Here is a 21001-nt window from a genome sequence, read left to right as displayed (position 1 = left end):
TAAATGAAAGAGTGAATGAATAAATGAACGACTTTACTAAATGAATGCTGAAAGAGGTATCCAGCATATCACTAGGATACTCTGTTAGCTCCATCTCATTGCTGAAGGGGTCTCTCTCTAGCCAAGAGGGATTAGAATTATGACAAATTCTTTTGTTAACCCTATCAATATAGCCAACATCCATTTTCTCCTGAATTTGAGTATGAATATGAATCTACTGATTTAAGAGGACTAAAACCATATACTTTTAGAAAACTTCTAGTTCTAACAAATCATTCCATTAAGAGTCTGGTCATAATTAAAATCACCAAGATTCATTTCTCCTCTGCAAAATGTCAGAAGCACTTAAATATTGTCACTAAATTCCTCCCATGCAAGTCTGTGATAGCCAAACATATAAGTTTGATACAGTTCTCAGTGGAAAAGGAATCAAAAAAACTCATGTCTCAAATTACTGTTGTTGTTTGTCCTTCGTTCTCGAAGAGGAACCTGACATCAGGGTGATGTCATGACTTGCAGTGAATTGTTTTTGAGTGAACCTCACTGTCTCCTCCAGAGCCATTTGGCAAGCCAGTGGAAAGATATACATCAGGACAAAGGGAGAGGGCCCCAGATGTTTAAGGCAATGGGGATTAAGTGACTTGCCCAGGGTCACACAGCTAGTAAGTGTCTGAGGTGAGATTTGAATTTAGGTCCTCTTTACTCCAGGGCCAGTGCTCTATCCACTGTACCACCCTGTTGCCCCTCTCAAATCATAACAAATACAAAGGAATAAGTAGAATGACACTGTTTGTCCATGAATAACTGATTCATATGTATACATATTTATAATGTCTGCATGTAAATGCAAATGTATATAGTATCAGATTTTCCCTCATTGCAAATATACCTATGTGTTACATCACAAATATAATTGAGCAGATAAATGCTTGATTTGTAGACAGACCAATCAAAAACTGAGAATCAAGACAAGACAGCTGAAAGGGACTTTAGAAAACGTCTATATTTAAATAAATTTGTCATATGTTATTTATATAAATTGATAAGTATATATTTATAAAACAGTTATTTTAAGGTTTAAATACTGTTATATGTCTTAGAATATATCTAGGTATATCTAAATGTAATAATATAGAAAATATATGTCATATTTGTATGTGTATATATTCTATATATGCTTGATATGTGGATAAAATATAATTACATATCACAAATAAATTTTTTTTAAAAAGAAGAATATATCTATAATAGTTCAACCTCCTCTTTTATAGGTGGGGAAACCAAATCTCACAGAGTAGAAATACTTTGTCCAAGATCATCTACTGGCACCCAAAATCCCCAGATTGTTGTCTCTGACATCAGATACAAGGCTTTGTCCAGCCAGGGAAAGATAAAAAACCTAGTTCTGGTATCTTCTTTAGCTTTTCCAGTTCAAAAAAGCCAAATTCTCCAACTTTCAAGAATTAAATTATGAAGATATGGACATAAATGATTTCAACAAAGAAGGAGAGGCAGAGCTATCTAAAGAGTGTGGATCCAAAGGGAATTCAGTGAACAGCTTAGATTTTTAGAAGACACGTATAGAAGATGGAAACAAAGGTAGATAATAGAAGATGACTCTAAAAATATAAGAGTGTTAGGACCACTGAAGCTCAGAAGAAACTGAGATTGGCAATCAAAGAAAAGGACAACCAAAAAGGGCTTTCAAAAAATATGCTGGAAGCAGGAACAAGAGCAAAGAAGGGAGTAATCCACTGAGTGATATACATGGGTTGATAATAATGACTGAAAGAAAAGAGAGAGAATTATTTAACTCATTTAATTCCTGTATTCTTTACCAAGGATCTTCAGATTAAAGTGTTAGCAAAAAAAAATGGTTGTAGGGAGTTGAAATCCAAAATAAGTAGAGAGAATATGGTAAGAGAGCACCTAGCTGTCTTCAATGAGTTCAAGTTACCAGGTCCAATGAATAACATCCCAGGTTACTGAAAGAAATGGCAGATGTGACTGCTGAGCCTTTGTCAGTGACCTTTAAAAACTGGAGAATGAGTGAGGTGCCACAGGGCCTAGAGAAGGGCAAATGTTAACCTGTTTTTCAAAAAGTGAAAAGGTTAAAATCTTCAGAGGATAGGCCAGTAGGCTTGGCTTTGATTCCTGGGAAGATTCCAGAATGTATTATCAAAGGAATGGTTTGCAAGATTTAGAAAGCTAGTAAGTAGTCATTGCTAAAAGCCAGAAAAGGTTTATTAAGAACATCCTGGTGGCACAGAGAATGGAAAGAACCCTGCCTTTTGGAGTCAGGGGACATAGGCTTGATCCTGGCTCTGTTACTTACTACCTGGTGTGACTTTGGTGGAGCTACTTAATCTTTCCTGGCCTTGGTGTCTTCACCTGTAAAATTAATGAGTTGTACTCAAGGACCTCTAAAGTCCCTTTCAAACCTCAATCTATGATCTTATGAACCTCATTTCCTTTTTTGACAGGGTTACTGGCATGGTAAATCAGCAGGAAGCTGTGGGTAAATTTGCGTCTTTTTCAGCAAGACATTTGACAAAGACTCCAATGCTATCCTTGTGGATAATTCATGATGGAGATATATGGGCTAGATAAGAGTAGAGGCAGGAATGTCTACAATTAGTTGAATAAACAGCTCTAAAGAACAACAGCTAATGGATCAATGACATATTAGAAGGTTTCTAATAGAGTGCCCTGGAGAATCTGTCTTTTCCCCTGTGCCATTTAATAGTTATAGTGCTATCTAAAATAACTTATCAATGACTTGAAAACATGGGTGACATGTTAGCCAAATTTGCAGATAATACAAAATTGGGAAGTACAATTTATAGGTTGGACAGTGGGGTTAGAATGATAGTCAGAATCAAATGAGATATAGTATCAGGACTTAGCATCAGGAGAGATGTAGGATGAAATCTTACATCTGAGATTTTACAGCTATATGACCATGAATTAAGAGGTGACTCTGGATAGAGAGCTGGGCCTGTAGTCAGGAAGATCTGATTTTAAATTTGACTGTAGATATTTAGTAGCTGTGTCACCCAGGGCAAGTCACTTAACCTCTGTCTATCTTAATCTACTGGAGAAGGAAATGGCAAACTACTCCAATATCTTTGCCAAGAAAACCCCATGGACAGTATGGTCCATGGGGCCATAAAGAGTGGAACACAACTGAATTGACTGAACAACAACAAAGAGCATGAGTTGGCTTCTTTGAAACTTGTCGACATACCTTGTAAGAATGAAGTTATTAATATATAGCATTGTTGTGAGGATCAAATGAGATAATATGTTGCTTTGCAATCCTTAAAGTGCTACATAAACGACTCTTCTTGTCAGTAGCAGCAGGAGCAGTAGCAGTAATAGTAGTAGTAGTAGTAGTAGTAGTAGTAGTAGTAGTAGTAGTAGTAGTAGTAGTAGTAAATAATAGTAATTCATTGTAGAAAGTCCTATCCTTAGGTTAAAAGAAAATAGTTGTTCAATGATAGTGAAACTAACCTTATTATAATAGGAAAATATTTGTATGTTTGCATGTGATAATACACATATAGTGACCAGATTTATTCTTCCCCATTCTGAACATCTCTGAAATATTCTTTTCAGTCCTGGATGTCATATCGACAAATGGTAACAGGTGAGAAGAAGGAAGCCAGAGAATGAAAGGTCTGGGAACTAGACCATAAGACAACAGGGGAAAAGAATGCTTAAAAGGTACAAGATGCCAGTTTTCAATCATTTGAAGGGCTACAATGTGGAAGTGGGGGGCAGGATTTTTTTTTTTTTTGGCCCTCGAGAACAGAACTAGGAGCAATGGTCATGCATTGCAGAGAGCCAGATTTTGCCACCGTGTAAAGAAAACTTCCTAACAATTAGGGTTGGACCAAACTTGCATGGGAAGCATCGAGAAGTGGCATGTCCCTTATCACTAGAATTGTTTAATAGGAGACTGGATAATCATTTATCAGGGAGGTCCTAGAAAGGATTCTTAGGTAGGCATGGGTTGGATGGGATATCCTCTCACAATTTCTTTTTCTCAAATTGTGAATTCTCTTTATAGTAGATTTTTCCATTTTGTTTAGAGGGATAATCACCGTCAGGTCCCTCTGAAATTTCATTGCTAGTAGCCCTCTTTCAAAACCATTACCAAATATTTAGTGAACATTCACTTAGAGCACAGCACCATGGTAAGTCCAAAGATGGATATAGGACAGGGAACAAACTGTTCTCTTTTTTTCCAGGGAGAGAATTTGCCTTCTAATGGGGGAGCAGATGGGAGTGGGGGGGGGGGAGAGTGGAGGATATAGCTTCTACACAAATAACTAAAATACTGGTAAAATTTTCAACCAAAAAACTGTACATGCTGTAGGCATTCTGAGGAAGGAGATACCAGTTCCTGAGGGGAATAGAGGTGTCAGGAAATGGTCAGCAAAAGCTGAACGGGGAAGGTATCATTTGAACTGAATCTAGAACGATGAGCAGGAATCACATTTTTTTTCCAGTTCAGCTTCACGTTCCACATTGATGTTCTTTGCATATGGGCTACCACCCAATACATATGAATGGGCATTCCATTAGTTTATCCACTTTAAAAGGAGAAAGAAGTTTTAAAAGTAGGAATTTTAATTCACTACATTAATTATTAGTTGAACACTCAATTTTTTATTAAAAAAATAAATCTGTCCAACCCAGTCCCTGGTGAATGATCTTTTCTGCTTTGTTTCTCTGTTTCCTGGCACGTGTTGGCATTGCGCTCTGACAGCAGAAGCTTGATAATGTGGTCCCATGGTTGCTATGCTGTGGCATGAGATTCCCTGTGCTCTTCTGTTTAGGTTATTCAGGATTTGCAAAACCAAAAACAAAACCCAAACCCAAATAATCTTTGTACTCAGGTTGATGATTCCAATAAAACTATGAGGTAACAAAGCTAGCATTACAAGAAGCTCCCAAACAGGCTCTTCCACCACCAGGATACTTTATCTTTGATCTCCAGTAGATTTTTCATCTCAAGAACATACTCAGTAAACTTGATATTACAGATCCTAAAGTGCTCCCCACCTACGACACAAGTCTAAAAAAGGACCAAGGGAAGATACCAAGGGAGTTGTAGGTCTTTCAAGGGTCACACCTAATGGTGCACATTCTTTCTTTCAGTTCCACTCTACTGTCCCTTTAGCAAATTAGCAAACTATCTCTTGAGGTGGGTTAAGGGGGAAAAGATGGCTCTCCAAAGACAAGGACCTGGACTGGGGTTTTACTGGTATAGGGAACTCAGTTTGAGCAAATTCCCTCTACCAATACAAGTCGGTATGTTTTCTACCATTTAGACTCAGAGAGCTGCCCAGGACACTTAGAAATCAGGGGTCCTGCCCAGGGTTACATAGCCAGTATATATCAGAGACAGAATTTGAATCTAGGTCTCCTTCACCCCAAAGCCAGCTTCCTATCTACCGCTCCAGTCTTCTTCCATTAAACCATGCTACTTCTTCTCTAAAGAGATATAAAACAATTCAGAATACCCAGATGCTTTTTCCATGTGGAGTCTGCCATTTTGTCAACCTTGTTTAAAGGAGGCCTCATCTGTATCCAAGATGGAAACAATCAAACCTCATTTTATTTTGGGAAGAAAAGAACAAGAGCTAAACCATTTGCTGAGGGAGGGGGAAGAGGGGACTTTTTCTTCCCAAAGATTTGCTGTCCAGATTCTATGATCAAATTTAACCCTACAATGGGGGAGTTTGGGAAGAGTGGAGGAAAGGTTATTTGATCATTTTCATTCACATTCTCAGAAGAGATTCATAGTTTTAGAGCTGGGAGAGACTTGAGACAACACGCATTTCCCTATTTGTCTTACCCTCTGATTTGAAATCAAAGAGATGAAGTGAAATGTCCTGGCTAGGCAGTGGTCAACAGGGCCTAGAAACATAAGATGCTAGTATACTGGAATTAAATCTACTAGAAGATTCCTTAGAAATCATCTAGTTTAACTCACCCATTTTATAGATGAGAAAACTGAGGCTTGAAGATATAAAGGGATTTACCCAAGATTACTCAGCTAGTCAGTGACCAAATACAGATTCTAATGTAAATTAGAGTCCATATAGCCCAACTCCTAGTTTAGGACTCTTTCCATTGTACCCCATTGCCTCAAAATAATGATCAGATTGTTTTAGCTTTGAACCCAAACAAATCCCACTCATCTTTTAAATCCCAATTCAAGTCCCTATTTCCACCACGAACCTTTCCCAACTATTCCAGTTTCTATTAATTCCTCCCTTCTCTGAACTCTTAACTACTATTCAGTTTAGCACTTATTTATATTTTCTATTGTTCTCTCAACATTTCATATGTGTAAATATCTTTTCTTAAGTATGGTGTCCAGAATTGAACAAATATGGTCTATCCAGAGCAGGGTCTTTCCCAGGATATTATGCTTCTGTTGATAAGATCGGATCAAATTAACCTATTTTTGGCTAGTATGTCACATGATTTCCACAAGGTAGATATGTGGTAGATAGTACCGTATGATTGGTTTGTAGCGGGCAGTAATCTCAGCATCAGAAGCAGCCAACAAGTCGCTGAAAAGCCCTGGGAGGGGTACAGATCAGTGGCTGTAAGCTTCTCACTTGTATCTCACTTGAAAAAAACAAAAAAGCTCTTCCCTTGCATTGCAGTTCAGTTGGTTAAAATGGAGAGAAATGGAAATACCATTCAACAGAAGAGACTGACTACATGAGGAAAGGAGGAACATTTCTTCCCACTCTCCTAGTGGTTGGAGAACTATTATACGTTGACATTTCTCTTTGCACCATTACATAAGGGACAACAGTGCCACTGTCAACACAGAATTTTGAAAGTTTGAAGAGAATTTCCCCCCTCATTCCCCTCTTCTTCTCTCCCACTGCTTTCATTAAAGCTGGTGTTAAGGACAAACATAGCCACAGGGTAAATTCATTTGGCCAAATGCCTCATGTCCAGTTTTACAACTGAATATTGGCCAAGGGAGGCCAATTCCCTTGAGACCCTTTCATTCAATTGAATATCTTAATCCAATGGACACAAGACAGTCCAGATAACACATTTCTATTTATTTACATGCAATGTTATTACTTATTGATAAAAAATTAGCTATAAAAAGACATTTCAAATAGAACCTACTCCTTAATCCCACTGAAACATTGTAGCTCAGGCCTTCAGGCAGCAGAAAGAAGGAAAGAGACAATTGTTATTTTATAAATATTAATTTGTTGTCTTACTCAAACAGAAAAGTGCAGCACAAGGAAAAAAAACCCTCAACATTCATTTCTTAAATTTCAATCTTTTTATATATATTGCAAAACATTAAGAATTTAGCTAAATGCCATTTTGAAAAATATATCACAACACCAAAACATAAAGAATGAAGAGCATTTAATTTTTTCACCACATTAATGATAAGCTTGCATGGCTGGATTAAAACAATGGAATAAATTTAAAAAGCCAGCACAGAGGATACTGCTTTCACTTCAGCAAAAGGTTCTTAGAAGTGGACTATTTACCTCTCAAGGGAGCCCTCACTTTGAATGAGCTATGCTATATATTTTGACACAAAGCTTGAGAAGATTTTATTGGAAATTTCCAATTATGTGCCACTGTTCCCCCTCCCTATCCCCAGGAAATCTGATGAAACTATTTGGAGTCTGAGTAAGAAAAGTTATTATTATTATTATCTGTTTATTACCAGTTAAGGAAATTGTTCATTTTTTTCAGTAACTTTGATAACACATTTCTATGTGTTATCTATGTATCTATATGTATTCTATGGTTTCATCAATGTGGGCATTCTCACCAACAAGGTAGATAGCCTATCCATGCCTGCCCATCCTGTGTGACCCTCAGGAGGACATAGATGGAGTTATCATGCATTAGAGGAAAACAACAGATATGATTAAGGGGTAGGAGAGATTGGTTGGTGTAGAAAGGTTAAGTAACTAAAAATATGTGTGACTTTGATAGCAGGGAAAAGAAGAGGCGGAATGATAAATATAAGTTGCTTAAGAGGCCAAATGGGAAGGGAACTAGTTGGCGGTGGTCTCATGAAGGGGGTACTTTTCTCAGATAAACGGGATAAATATAGCTAATTAAAGTGAACAGCAGAAGGAGTTTCCTCCAAGTATTCAACTGTGAAAAACCTCCACAGGAAACTTGAGCTTTGTACCTCTTCAGAGAATGGAAGAGAAACAGGTTGGAGTTTTTGTTAAGAGTCATGGGGGATGGGGATGTCCATTGGTGGTTGGCTCCAGTCCTTTTTAGGACATGCGATTGAACTGAACACATGCAAGAAAATACACGCCAGAGTATTTACTGGAGGTAGAAATAGAGCCAGGCCCTCTGAGTGATCCAGTTTAAGTTCATAACATTGCAAGCAGCCTGTATTTCCTCTGGAAACACCGTGAATGTTCCTTGTGTTTACCACATGACATTTTCCTGTCCTAGACCTGTGATTTACACATCCAAATGCTTTTGTATGTTTCAGCAATGATATTCTTTGAATAAAAGAATATTAAAAAGGTTAAGGCTTCTTATGCAAATGGCATGACGGTCACCTAAGAAAACCACTACTGCAGTCAATAATTTTCATGAAGTTTTTACTCACCTGGGAGACTCCACAAACCCGAGACTTCCAAAGTTCTCAATTTTTTCTCCAGCTCTGCCACTCGATTACCTAGGATTCTGCAAAAGGGCAGAACATTTTTAGCAAATGGACTAATAATAGATGACTCAAAGGGTGTTTAACTTACAAGATTGTCAGAAGAAATGCACTCCTCTCCCCCTCAAAAACTGACTAGGACCCTGAGATAAACAATTTATTTTTATAAACATTTATTTATATAATGGAATTAATAACGAGGAAATACTCAAATCAGCAAGTCAAACAATCAGTGACCTTGTCAGTGTGGACACCCCTTCCACCAAAATTGAGGGCTATCTATATAAAACTCTAAAGAAAATAAGTCAACTATAAAACTCTGACAATGAATTTTAAGTACCTTGTTTACAGAGTCACAGCGTCAGTATGTTTCAGAGGGAGGATTCAAACCTAGTTCTGCCTAATTCCAAGTCCAGTACTCTCTCCATTACACCATGCTTCCTCTATGTAAATATATAACTCTATATAACTCTAAAGTAATGAAATTAATTAATTACTCATAGTTTAATCAGGCCAGAACTTATCCATCCCCTTGATAAACCATATGTTATTCACTCCAATAACACCACCTTGGCTGCAAACACTTTGGGTTTTTGCAAATAATCTGGCCTCAGAGTCAACCTGGGCACATCATTTTGACCATTTTCACTGGTGACCAACTACTGCCCCTAGAGCTGGAAGGGAACTTTAATATCCTCTAATCTCCAGATGTACTTAAGCTGGGGTTCATAGACCAGTTAGGGGTCCATCACAGGACCTGTAAACTTGGATGGGGGAAAAAGCTGAATTTTCACTAACCTCTGAGATTTAATGTGTGCATTGATGATGGATGTAGGCAACAAACATTATTGTGGGAAGGGATTCATAGTTCAACAAAGGGTTCTATGACATAAAAAGGCTAAACATCCCAGATTTGCTCCAACTTGCTCATTTTATGATGAATTCTATAAAGAATCTTCTTCATGAAGAAAGAGAGGCCTGGACATGTGAAAGGACTTGCCCAAGGTCACACAGATAGTTAGCAGCAGAGCCAGAATATGAACCCAGGTTCAAATCTAGTGTTCTTCCCACTGTCTAATAGTTTCTTTTTTATCTTTCATGGGTTGATTCGACTTTTGCAAACAGGAAATAGTTATTGAGAGCCAGATCTTCAAAGGAACAGGCTGATGATAAAGTTGGACAGTATTGTTTTTGTCCTCAGACCAAGTGTATTTACAAAATAATGATGTGATTTTGGGGGTATCTTATAAATTGACTGAGGAATTCTAACAATGTTCTAAACAACTGACTTCCCTGAAGTAATGTTACTGTCGTCAAGTGATTGCATTCAAGAACAACTTATTTGGATATATAATTTGTAGTGATTTTTATCAATGTTTGCATTACTTGATTGTCATGTGACATAGAGATATAGATAGATATCACACACAGACACACATGTGTGTGTATGTACACCAACATATACATTTGTTTTTTGAGAGAATCTAGACCTTTAGGTTCATCAGTGAAGGGGACTCCAGACTGGAAATTCATTTGGAACTTACCATCTTAGAGAGTTGCCTGGGATACTGAGAGATGAAGTGGCTTGTTCATGGTCTTAGTGTCAATATGTGTTAGAAGCAGGTCTTGAACCCAGGGTCTTTCTATCTCCAAGGCAGGCCCTTGGTTCATGATCCCTCATATATCCACATTGATTTCCCCTCCCTCTAAAAAAGTGGATGGTAACTCAAAAATGATTTAATAATCATCGAATTTTCTTTGTTGTAAAAAATAAAAACAAAAACCCAACAACTTGTTTTTGTTTTATTTGGAGGATTTTCCTGAAGCAACTTTAAAAGGAAGTATTTCAACTCCTGTCACAAGAGATTTCAGTAATACCAAAATTATGCCCCTCCAAATATCTTCACACTCCAAAGCAAAACAATAAATAAATAAACCAACAAGAGAGATGGTTTTGGACTTTTATCTTATTTAGCCTAAATGGATTCGCTGGCTCTTAATTAAAATTCCCTTTAGGTGCCTTGAAAAACTCTCTGACTTTGTCATCTATGGTTTCCTTCATCTTGGTACTTAGAGCTATTTTCTCTCTTTCCTGAAGTTCTAAATTCTGCATAGTCTTTATCAATTACTTTCAATTTTCAATCCATTTCTTGGGTCTATTCGACTTTCATGTTCCTGACCCTTAAACAAATACCATTCTTAGTAATCTCACTTTCAATATTTTACTTAGACCTTGAGATCCAAGTTCCCTTTTCACCAACTGATAGGTTTGAGATGCAATCACAAAAATGTTCAATTTGATGCCTGTTTCTTAAGGAGATCAGATAATCTGTAGGTGCTGCCTCTGGGAAACAAAAGATAAGGTTTAACTCTTCTGACTCCGTGGAAGAATACAGTCAAGTTTCATTTTCTTTTACCTAGTGGCCCATAACTGGTCATTTCTTTCAGCATTGGAAGGAGCTGGATCCACCACCCTCCCCAATAATTTTTTAAATGTTAAGTTTTATAGATGCTTTCTGTTTTTGCTTTTAATATCACAAGCATTTCCTGATTATACCCCAACACCTACTCCATAAGACCTCCCTCACAACAAAGAAAAAAAGAGTGAATCAAAACCAAGCAGCCATGACTATGGGACAGTACATGCAATGATGTGCACCCTCATCCCCCTGAAAGGAGAGAGGTCAGTCAGATATTTTTGAGAACACTAACTCTGCATGCTACGGCTGTTTTCTTCTCAGATCCTATCTCAATCCATGGGTGGGAGGCTGAATAACAGGAAAGAGGACCCAGGGGCTTTTCAGTTTGTGGCTATGGATATAGAAAACTGTTAAAATGTTGTACTTATTGAAATAATGGTGCTGATGGCCAAATGAGTTTGAAGATATAACTAAGATACTTCAATTTATAAAGACAACAAAGCACCTTGAGAGATCACCTAATCCAATGCCCTATTATAAAGGTTAGAAAACTAAGGCCCAGGGAGGGAGAATTAACTTGCTTAAAATCACCCCTATGTTGAAGAAGCAAAAGTCTGACTTGAATTCAGGTCCTCTGATTTTAAATCCAGTGGCTCAGTCATGCTAATGGAGACATAAGAGAGGATCGGGAATAAAATACTTGCTCTTAGCAGGCTAGTCAAGTGCAATGGAAAGAATGTGGGATTTAGCATCAGAGGACCTGGGTTTGAATCCTGTTCTTCATCATCCCCCTCATTATCACTGCTAGAACTTATTTAGAGCTTTAAGGTTTGTAAAATGCTTTATTTATCTCATTTGATCATCTTGTTAGGCAGGTGCTGTTATTATCATCACCATGTTACAGATGAGGAAACTGAGGCTGGTCTCTTAGGTTAAGTGCCTTGCCCCGGGGCCACATAGCTGTTCGGTGTCTGAGGTCATGTTTGAACTCAGGTCTTTTGGTCTCCAAGTGCGGCTCTCTATTCACTGCATCACCTACCTGACTAGGTTTTGCCATTATTACCTATGTTAACATGGGCAAGTCACTGTACCACTTCAGGATTCATGTCCCTTATCTGTAAAATGAGGGGTGAACTAGGTGACCTTCAACATTCCTTCGAGCTCTAAATTTGTGATCCTATGATACTAATAGAGATCCCAAAGTATTTGCAATCAAGTCGGTGTCACTGGAGTGAACAACATATGGTTTATCAAGGGGATGGATAAGTTCTGGCTTGATTAAACTCTGAGTAATTAATTAATTAATTTCATTACTTTATAGCTGAGTGGAAGCATGGTATAATGGAGAAGGTACTGGACTTGGAATTAGGAAGAGTTACCAGTCATGGGGTCTCTCAGCATTGGTGAACTCAATAGCAGCTGAGGCATTGAGGTGTTCTACCTTGGTCCAATTTCCATAATGAAATCAGGCCAATCAGATCCCTGGGGTTCTAGAAAAAAAATGGAGATAGCACAGGCTACTCCAACTGCCACATGAAAAATACCTTTGACATAACCCAACCCAGAGCAGAAAGTAAAGGATTCCTCCCCTGGTGTTGATACCAGGGCCCAATGCTGTGCTCCATAACATGAAGACAGCTGGGGAACAGCAATCTGAAAAACAACCCCAAATATTTAAAGCACCTCACTTTTACACAGTTATCACCCTAAAGTTCATTGGACCTTCTTGTCCACCCTGTAGCTAGATCATGCCGTATGTGTGTTGTCTCCCCAAATTAAAATTTGACCTCTTGGAAATCAGGAACAGCAATATTTTGTATCTTTATACCCATACCTTGGCAAATAGGAAGTACTTAATAAAGATTTTTCTTTTCTTTTTTTTTTTTTTTTGGTGCGGCAATTGGGGTTAAGTGACTTGCCTAGGGTGACACAGCTAATAAGTGTTAAGTGTCTGAGGCCAGATTTGAACTCAGGTCCTCCTGACTTCAGGGCCAGTGCTCTATCCACTACACCACCTAGTTGCCCCAAGATTTTTCATCCATCTATCCATATCCATCCACTCATCCATCCATCCACCCACCCATCCATCCATCCATCCATCCACCCATCCATCCATCCACCCATCAACATATTACATTAAGGTTTGCAAAGTCTTTTAAATACAATGCTTAGCAGACAAGTGACATGCAACTGGCCCTATTTATAAGGACATCGTGATTTGAAAGGTACCAAAAAGCTGAACAGTCTTAAAATATCTTTCCCACTGACTTTCTGAGGTCCCTCAAATTCCCATTCTAAGCTTCAGGCCCCTGTAAAAAAATGCTAGATAGTATCTGACCTTAAGGGGGTAGAATATCAATGATCATGGTTGGTTTACAAGGTTCCTAACAGACAGGAGGGCCAAGGAAGAAGGGGGCATGAAAAATATAAGTTTAGAGAGGGAGAGAGGAACCTCCCTCTCCCCACCACCACCATCCAGACTGGCCTGAGAAGGGCACAAAGAACCAGGTAGGGCAGGAGTGAAAGAGATCCTGGGAGGAAAATGAACCCTGTTCAGACGAGAAAGGAAGGTATCTTTGGAAAAATAGGAGACTAATGAAGATAAACTTCCCTGACTTGACAGTCTTCCCTGGGGTTGGTCCTGGATTTTGGACATTTATTTTCTGTTACAGATGATTAGAACCAGATACTGAGGTTTTCTGAGTACCCAAACTTTATGGGGCCTAGGTGGCTTATTGTTTGCCCAATTTCATAACTACATTTAATATAAGACATACATTTCTTTTAAAAAATAAGGCCAATTATAATTCCAACTAAAATGAAAATAAAGTCTAATAGAGTGGAAATAGCCCTGGATTGGGGGTTCAGAAGATAGGTTTGAGTTCTAGCTCTGAACTCACTTCAGAATGAATGGGTTTCTGAGTAAGTTACTACATTTCTCTGTACTTCTGCAAAATCACAGGGTTAAAACTACATTTGAACTTACTAGCATGTAAGCTCCCCCATTAGAAAGTCAGCTCCTTGAGGTTGGGGACTATTTTGATTTTGTTTTTGGCTTTGTCGTCTCATCACCTTACATAACACCTGGCACAGAATAAGTGCTTAATAAATGCTTACTGAATTGATGGTCTCAAAGGTTCTTTCCAACTCTAAAATTTTATGATTCTATGAAAAGTCAATGTCTTCAAAAGTTTATAACACTCCTTGAGAAAACTAGGCACTATGGGGTAGGAAGCATGGCTTTGCACTAATGCACTTAAAGAAACATTAAAGGGGCCATTTCCATTCTTTGCTCTCTTTTCTTTTATGGAATCACAGAAGTCAATATCTGAAAGAGCCATAAGTGTCCATCTAGTTCAACCCATACATGAAAGGAATCCCCACTGTAACATACCAGACAAGCAGTCATCCAGCTTCTCCACAGACTCTCTAGGTAACCTATTCCATTTCTCATCAGCTCTAACTGGTTTTCATTATTGCAAGCCTAAACTATCCTCCTTGGAGATCCCATCCCTTGTTCCTAGTTCAGCTAAACATAGCAAATCTAATCTCTCCTCCGTATGACATGCCCCTACATTGCCCAAGGTGAAGTTAATGGAGGAAGATGAGCGAAAATCTACAAAGAGATTTCTGAGTGTCTTCAGGAAATACATTTGTGTAGACCATTAACATGATGACAAAATGGAAGGCAGAATGGATTGGAGGAGTGAAAGTGGGTTGAGAAAGGCGGTCAGTGAAATAATGAGTTATAATGTTGTTTTTTAATTTTGGTGTTCTTGCACCTAAATTTTTCTTGGGATAAAAAGTCAATAATGCCTGGGCAGCTATGTGGCACAATGGATAAAGCACCGGCCCTGGATTCAGGAGGACTCGAGTTCAAATCCAGCCTCAGACACTTGACACTTACTAGCTGTGTGACCCTGGGCAAGTCACTCAACCCTCATTGCCCTGGAAAAAAAAAAAGTCAATAATGCCGACTAGTATTTCCTTCTTGGGCACAGGCAGTCAACTATTACTCTTTTTTTTTTTTTTTTTTTTGCAGGGCAATGGGGGTTAAGTGACTTGCCCAGGGTCACACAGCTAGTAAGTGTCAAGTGTCTGAGGCCGGATTTGAAGTCAGGTACTCCTGAATACAGGGCCGGTGCTTTATCCACTGCACCACCTAGCTGCCCCCACAACTATTACTCTTTAGAATGAAGCACAGCAAGGGCATATTAATCTAAGTTCTAGCCCAGATACAAGGTCCAGTTTTTTTTTTTGTTTTAGTTTTGTATTTTCTAGCAATTCTCTAAGATGGCTCCTTATTGGACCTTTATGATTTTCAAAAGGCATCTATTTCAGGGTAGGGTGGGAGTATGGAAGGGGAACACTAACTGATAGCTAGCTGAAAACCATAAGGGGGAGCATGAGTTCATAGAGAGGCACTACTGTACATGAGAGTTTGGCCATTTATTCATTTTACACCTACACTTCGAACATTTCCATCAAAATGGCATGACTTTATTATTTCCATTACAAAAGAATAAATCAATCATGGAATAATAATGACAAAACAGCCAAATTCACATTACATTGTTAGCACTACCACAATTCCACCTGGTATAGCAGAAAGAGCACTGCATTTAGAGTCAGAGGAACAAGGTTCTAATCTTGACTCTGCAACTTAATACCCAGGTGACCCCCAGGCAGGTCACTTAAGTGAGTTCTTCAACCTTACTTTCCCCATCTGTAAAATGGGGAAATTGGATTAGATGATCCCTGAGATCTCTTCTTCCAGCTGTATGTCATCTGATCATTTCCTATATAAAGACTGAGAATCTGGCTATTCCCTACATAGCTCCTATCCTTTGACGGATCATCATCCATGTCATGTCCTCTAATAGTGGTTGTTCTTTGAGACTCTGTCCTGGGCCCTGTTCACTTCCTCTCTTTCTTCTCACTCACTTATTGCCTACCAGGAGTTTTATTATCATCTTTATGCATTTGATTCCCAGATCTAGTTCCTAGATCTGAAACTCCAAATCCACATCATTGTTTAGTTAATGGGCATTTCCAGTTGAATGTCTTGTAGGCATCTCGAGTTCAATCCCAAAACAGAACCCAGTAGCCTGCTCCACCTTGCAAATGACCCTTCTGAATTTCTGGACATCATTATCTATTTAGTCACCCCATTTTGTAATGACAAAGTCCTCCTCACTCTCCCCAACCCCATACCTTCATTAAATTGAGAAGTCTTATTGTTTCTACCTCCTCAGCATCTTCTTCTTTTCTACACTTCATAGCATTACTGCCATGGCCGCTTAATTGGCTTCCCTATCTTATTTGACTCCCCATTCAAATCTATCCAACACACAGTGGATTTTCCTAAAGTGCAAGTCTCATCATGTCAATTCCATACTCAGTAAACTCCAATTGTTTCCCATTGCCTTGAAGATCAAATATAAGTCCCACCATCTGGCATTTAAAGCTCTTTACTCACAATTTGGCACCAACCTCATCTCCCAGTCTCATTATAAATTATAATCTCTCTTCAGGCCACCAAGAACAGGCCTTCTTGCTGTTTCTCCCATACCACAAACCATTTCCTACCTCCAGACCTTTGCAGGTATATCCTATGTCTGGAATGTACTTCTTCCTCAACTCCACCTTTTAGAATTCCTTGTGTTCTTCAAAACTCAGCTCAACAGCCACCTTCTTGTATATGAAGCCTTCCTTGATCCTCTCCATTTCCTCCATATTACCATGGGTTGATTTGGCTTATATTTATATATGTACATGTTGCCTGCCCCAGTAGACTGTAAGAACCTTGAAGGCAGGGACTCTTTCACTTTTGTCTTCATGTTCCCTGGCACAAGTTGGCATTTAAGTTCTTGTTAATTGATCAATGGTGCCCCCCCCAATTTAAAGTTTATTGAAAGGGTGAAGGGTTGAAAATCATAAATATTTACAGTGGGAACATTAAAACATAGAATTTAAGATTGGAAGGGACTTTAGAAGTCATCTAGTACAACATTTTCATTTTAGAGGTGAAGAAACTGAGGCTCAGAGAAATTAAGTGACTTATCCAAGATCACACAGGCAGTAAGAGGCACAGCTAGGACTGGAATCCAGGCCCTCCCGACTCCAAATCTAGCATTCTTTCTATTGCATCCTACTGCTTTCCCGGAGCATCAGAAGCATGCCCGGATTTATTCTCTTGACTCCTGGATAGCAAAACTGCCTCATCTCACTTCAGTACAAAGAGGCAGTAACAAATGATAGAATTCAGCAAATGAAAATTGATTGAAAATTTTATTTTTGTTGTTTTTAAATCACTTCAATGGATTCAAATCAAAAGCAAGTAATCCTACCAAATGTAGTAGAAGAAAAGAGATATGAGAAATCTTCTATGGTGCAAAAATAACTGAAATGAAGTATCTTTGCCAAAAAGCAGAGCAGAAAACAAGAGAAAAGAAGAAATTATTGCTAGATTATAAAGTCCTCGACCATGTCTTATGATAGGAGATCGGGGTTTAAATAGCAGCTTTCACATTTACCAGTTAAGTGACTGGCCCAGTCACCTAACCTCTCTGAGTCTCAGGGTTTGTTGTTGGGTAAAACAGGAATAATAATAATTGAGCCACCTGTGTAACAGAGGTTTTGTGAAGGCCTCAGAGTGACTGAGATATCAGTGTTTTCTTCCCACTTCCCTCTCCTTTCATTGAGCACAGTGTTTCACATCCAAGAAGTGCTTAATAAATGGTTATTGGATTTCATTAGACACTGTTATTTGGAAATCAACTCATTTCTTTCAGTGTACGAGTGATTAAGATAACTGTCTTTCTCAACCCCGCAGTATACAATGGCAAAGCCAGAAGGTTTTGTTGTAAAGAATGCAGTCTCCATTTTACACTTATCTGGCACGGATCTGATTAGGATACTAATACGTGTGCCACAAATACAGATACAAAGGAAGCAGTGCCTACTCACAAGGATGGTACATTCTAACCAGGTGACAACATATGGGAATCAAGGAACAATCAGACAGCTGGGAGGGGAGGTGGTCTTGACTTCTTTCCCTCTCCTCCCCTTCAGCACTGTTAGCAGCACCTTCTAGAAGTAATAACACAGACAGATGTTTCGCCCCTGGGCTCTTCTAGGTCTTTTCACCATTTCATTTTGTTAATTCTTTTTCTTATGCATTTATGGACCTTCTATTAGTAAAAAAAAAAATCCCATTACAAAAAAAAGTCACTACATAACAAAAAACATTTTGATATTTCACTGGCTGCTTCATGAAAACAGTCCTCTGTTGATTTTAGTTACAAGTAATTGTAACAAATAATCCTTTGGTCCTTATCTATGTAACTGTAACCCTTTAAAAACGTAAGAACTTAGTTGAGGACCTTTAGGCTAGAATTCTTTCCTTCCTTCCTTCCTCCCTTCCTTCCCTTCTCTCCTTCCCCTCTTTCCCTCCTTCCTTCCTCTCTCTTTCCTTCCTTCTTTCCTTTCTTCCATCCCTCATTCTTTTCTTCCTTCCCTCTCTCCTCTCCTTCCCTTCTCTCCCCCCTTCCTTCCTTCCTTCCTTCCTTCCTTCCTTCCTTCCTTCCTTCCTTCCTTCCTTCCTTCCTTCCTTCCTTCCTTCCTTCCTTTCCTTCCTTCCTTCCTTCCTTCCTCTCTCCCTCCCTCTCTCCCTCTGCTATTCTACTGCACTAGTTTAAAAAAAAACAACAAAAACTAAACCACATCACTGGGTTTCTTTAAGGTTCTATAGCAATTGTTTCCTGGTCCAGGGACTCTTGCCTAAATAGAACAATGAAAGAGGTTTTCAAAACCATTACCTATTCTGGTGAGATTCTGATTTCTTCTTCCTCCCCTGAGAAATGCAGGCATTTTCAGCATCTGGCTGTTTCATTCCTTGGTTAAGATTTCATTTTTAAGGAATTTTAAAACTTCTTCTGTCAATAAATTACCCTTGTCATCCCTTTGAGATTGCCCGGTCTCCCTTCACTGATCTCTGGTTTCTTTTATATATCTTAATCTCTTGTGCAATCTTCCTTTCATTCTCCATCTTTTCTTTTTTCTATTTTGTTTTTACAATACCTTCAATCATTTTCCAGTTGTAACCCCTGCCTTCCCCCTCCCTACCCTGCCCCAGGGCCAAATCTCCAACCCTCTCCTTAAACTCAGTCTTTCTAGAACCTCCTGGCCATAGGCATTTGCTTTCATTTTGGTTTGTGGCACGTATTTTGTAAGGTTTGCATGCCTTTGAGTTATAGCTTATTCATCGATCTCTGAACACTTTCAATTTCCCCTCTGTCCTTTCCACTCACTGATCTAACTTATTTGATTTCTCACAAAGTGTTCTACACTCTTTCAAAGAAAAATTCATCCAGTTATAATTGTCTTTATTTTCCATACTTTGGAGGGGAAGCTGGAGGCATGACTCCAGCCACCCCCTCCCCAACCCTCCTCCACATTCAAGGCCAGGCTTTTTGTGGATTCCCTATGATTCAGAGTTACCCAAAATCAAAGCTTGTTACTAAAAACACCACCAAAAACTAGTCCCTTGACAGCAAGGTTCTTCTTATAAGGTACTGAGCCCAGTACACTGCCTGACAGGTAGGAAAAGCATTTCACACAGGCCAGGGGTTCTTAACTCTTTTGTGTACCAGGGATTCCTCTTTGGCAGTCTGGGGAGGCCTGCCAATGAAACCCTTCTCAGAATGATGTTCTTAAATGCATAAAATAAAATGCAAAGGAACTGATTCAAATTTATAAGGGCAAGAGCCATTCTGCAATAGATGAATGGTGAAATAATATGAAGTTTTAAAGGAAGAAATTCTTTAGTTACCAAAAACCATGTGAAAAAAATGCTCCAAATCACTAATAATCAGAAAAAATGTAAATTAAAGCAATTCTGAGTTTCTTCCTCTCACCCCTCAGATTGACAAAGAAAATAACAAATGGTGGAGGGAATGTCACCAAACTATTCATACCCTTAGACCCAGCAATACAATTGCTAAGACTATATCAGGACAGCTAGGTGGCGCAGTGGATAAAGCACTGGCCCTAGATTCAGGAAGACCTGAGTTCAAATCTGACCTCAGACACTTGACACTTATTAGCTGTGTGACCCTGGGCAAGTCACTTAACCCTCATTGCCCTGCCCCCCCAAAAGACTATATCAAAGAACAGATCCAGATGTACAAAAATATCTATAGTAGTTCTTTTCATAGTCACCCCAAATTGGAAACTAAGGAGGTAGTTACCTAATGGGAAATGGCTAAATTAATTATGGCATATGAATATTATAGAATATTGTTGTTCCATAAGAAATGATAAAATGGATAGCTTCATAGGCAACTGGAAAGATGAACTGATAACAGCGATGTGGACAGAACTAGGACAGCAATTTCTAGAATAAAAACAATATTATAAAGTAAAATAACTTGGAAAGACTTTAGAGCTCTTATCAAAGCAGTGATAAACCAGGATTACAGAGGGCTGAAGATAAAGCATGTTACTCACCTCTTGTTAGAGAGGTGATGGACTTAAAATGCCCAAATGAGACTTGCATTTTGGGGCATGGCCAATGTGGGGATTTGTTTTTTGGTATGACTATGCATATTTGTTATGAAGATTTTCTTTTTCTTTTTTTATTGTTTAATGGGGGAGGAAGAAGTAGGACAGATAAGGAATAAGAAATATTTGCTAAAATTAAAAAAAATAAAACATATAGGATTAAAAAGGAAACCAATTATACTGAAAGTAAGATATAATTTTTCCCATCCCAGTTCACAGATCCCCTGAAATATGTTTATGGACTCCATATCCTTGAGACTGGCAGAAAACCATACTGTTTACTGGTATAAAGTGCTTTGTAAACTTCAACAGGGTA

General features: G+C 38.6%; 1 protein-coding gene across 4 annotated transcripts in view; it reads right to left on the bottom strand.

Moving 5' to 3' along the window:
• The window catches only part of CCDC149 (coiled-coil domain containing 149), a 146264-nt gene that overhangs the window by 22401 nt on the left and 102862 nt on the right, over nt 1–21001 (bottom strand). For 3 of the 4 annotated variants that reach the window (XM_043973068.1, XM_043973065.1, XM_043973067.1), the window contains exons 10-11: nt 8648–8724; nt 7171–7203 (exon numbers count right to left, since the gene is read on the bottom strand). In XM_043973068.1, the coding sequence (XP_043829003.1) occupies nt 7171–7203; nt 8648–8724 (110 nt within the window). The remainder of the gene's footprint in view (nt 1–7170; nt 7204–8647; nt 8725–21001) is intronic. The other variant, XM_043973066.1, reaches the window with a different exon arrangement.

The sequence above is a fragment of the Dromiciops gliroides genome, chromosome 6, assembly GCF_019393635.1.
Source record: "Dromiciops gliroides isolate mDroGli1 chromosome 6, mDroGli1.pri, whole genome shotgun sequence".
Taxonomy (NCBI): domain Eukaryota; kingdom Metazoa; phylum Chordata; class Mammalia; order Microbiotheria; family Microbiotheriidae; genus Dromiciops; species Dromiciops gliroides.
The sequence above is the reverse complement of the archived record's forward strand: the minus strand, read 5'-3'. Positions and strand labels throughout refer to the sequence as shown.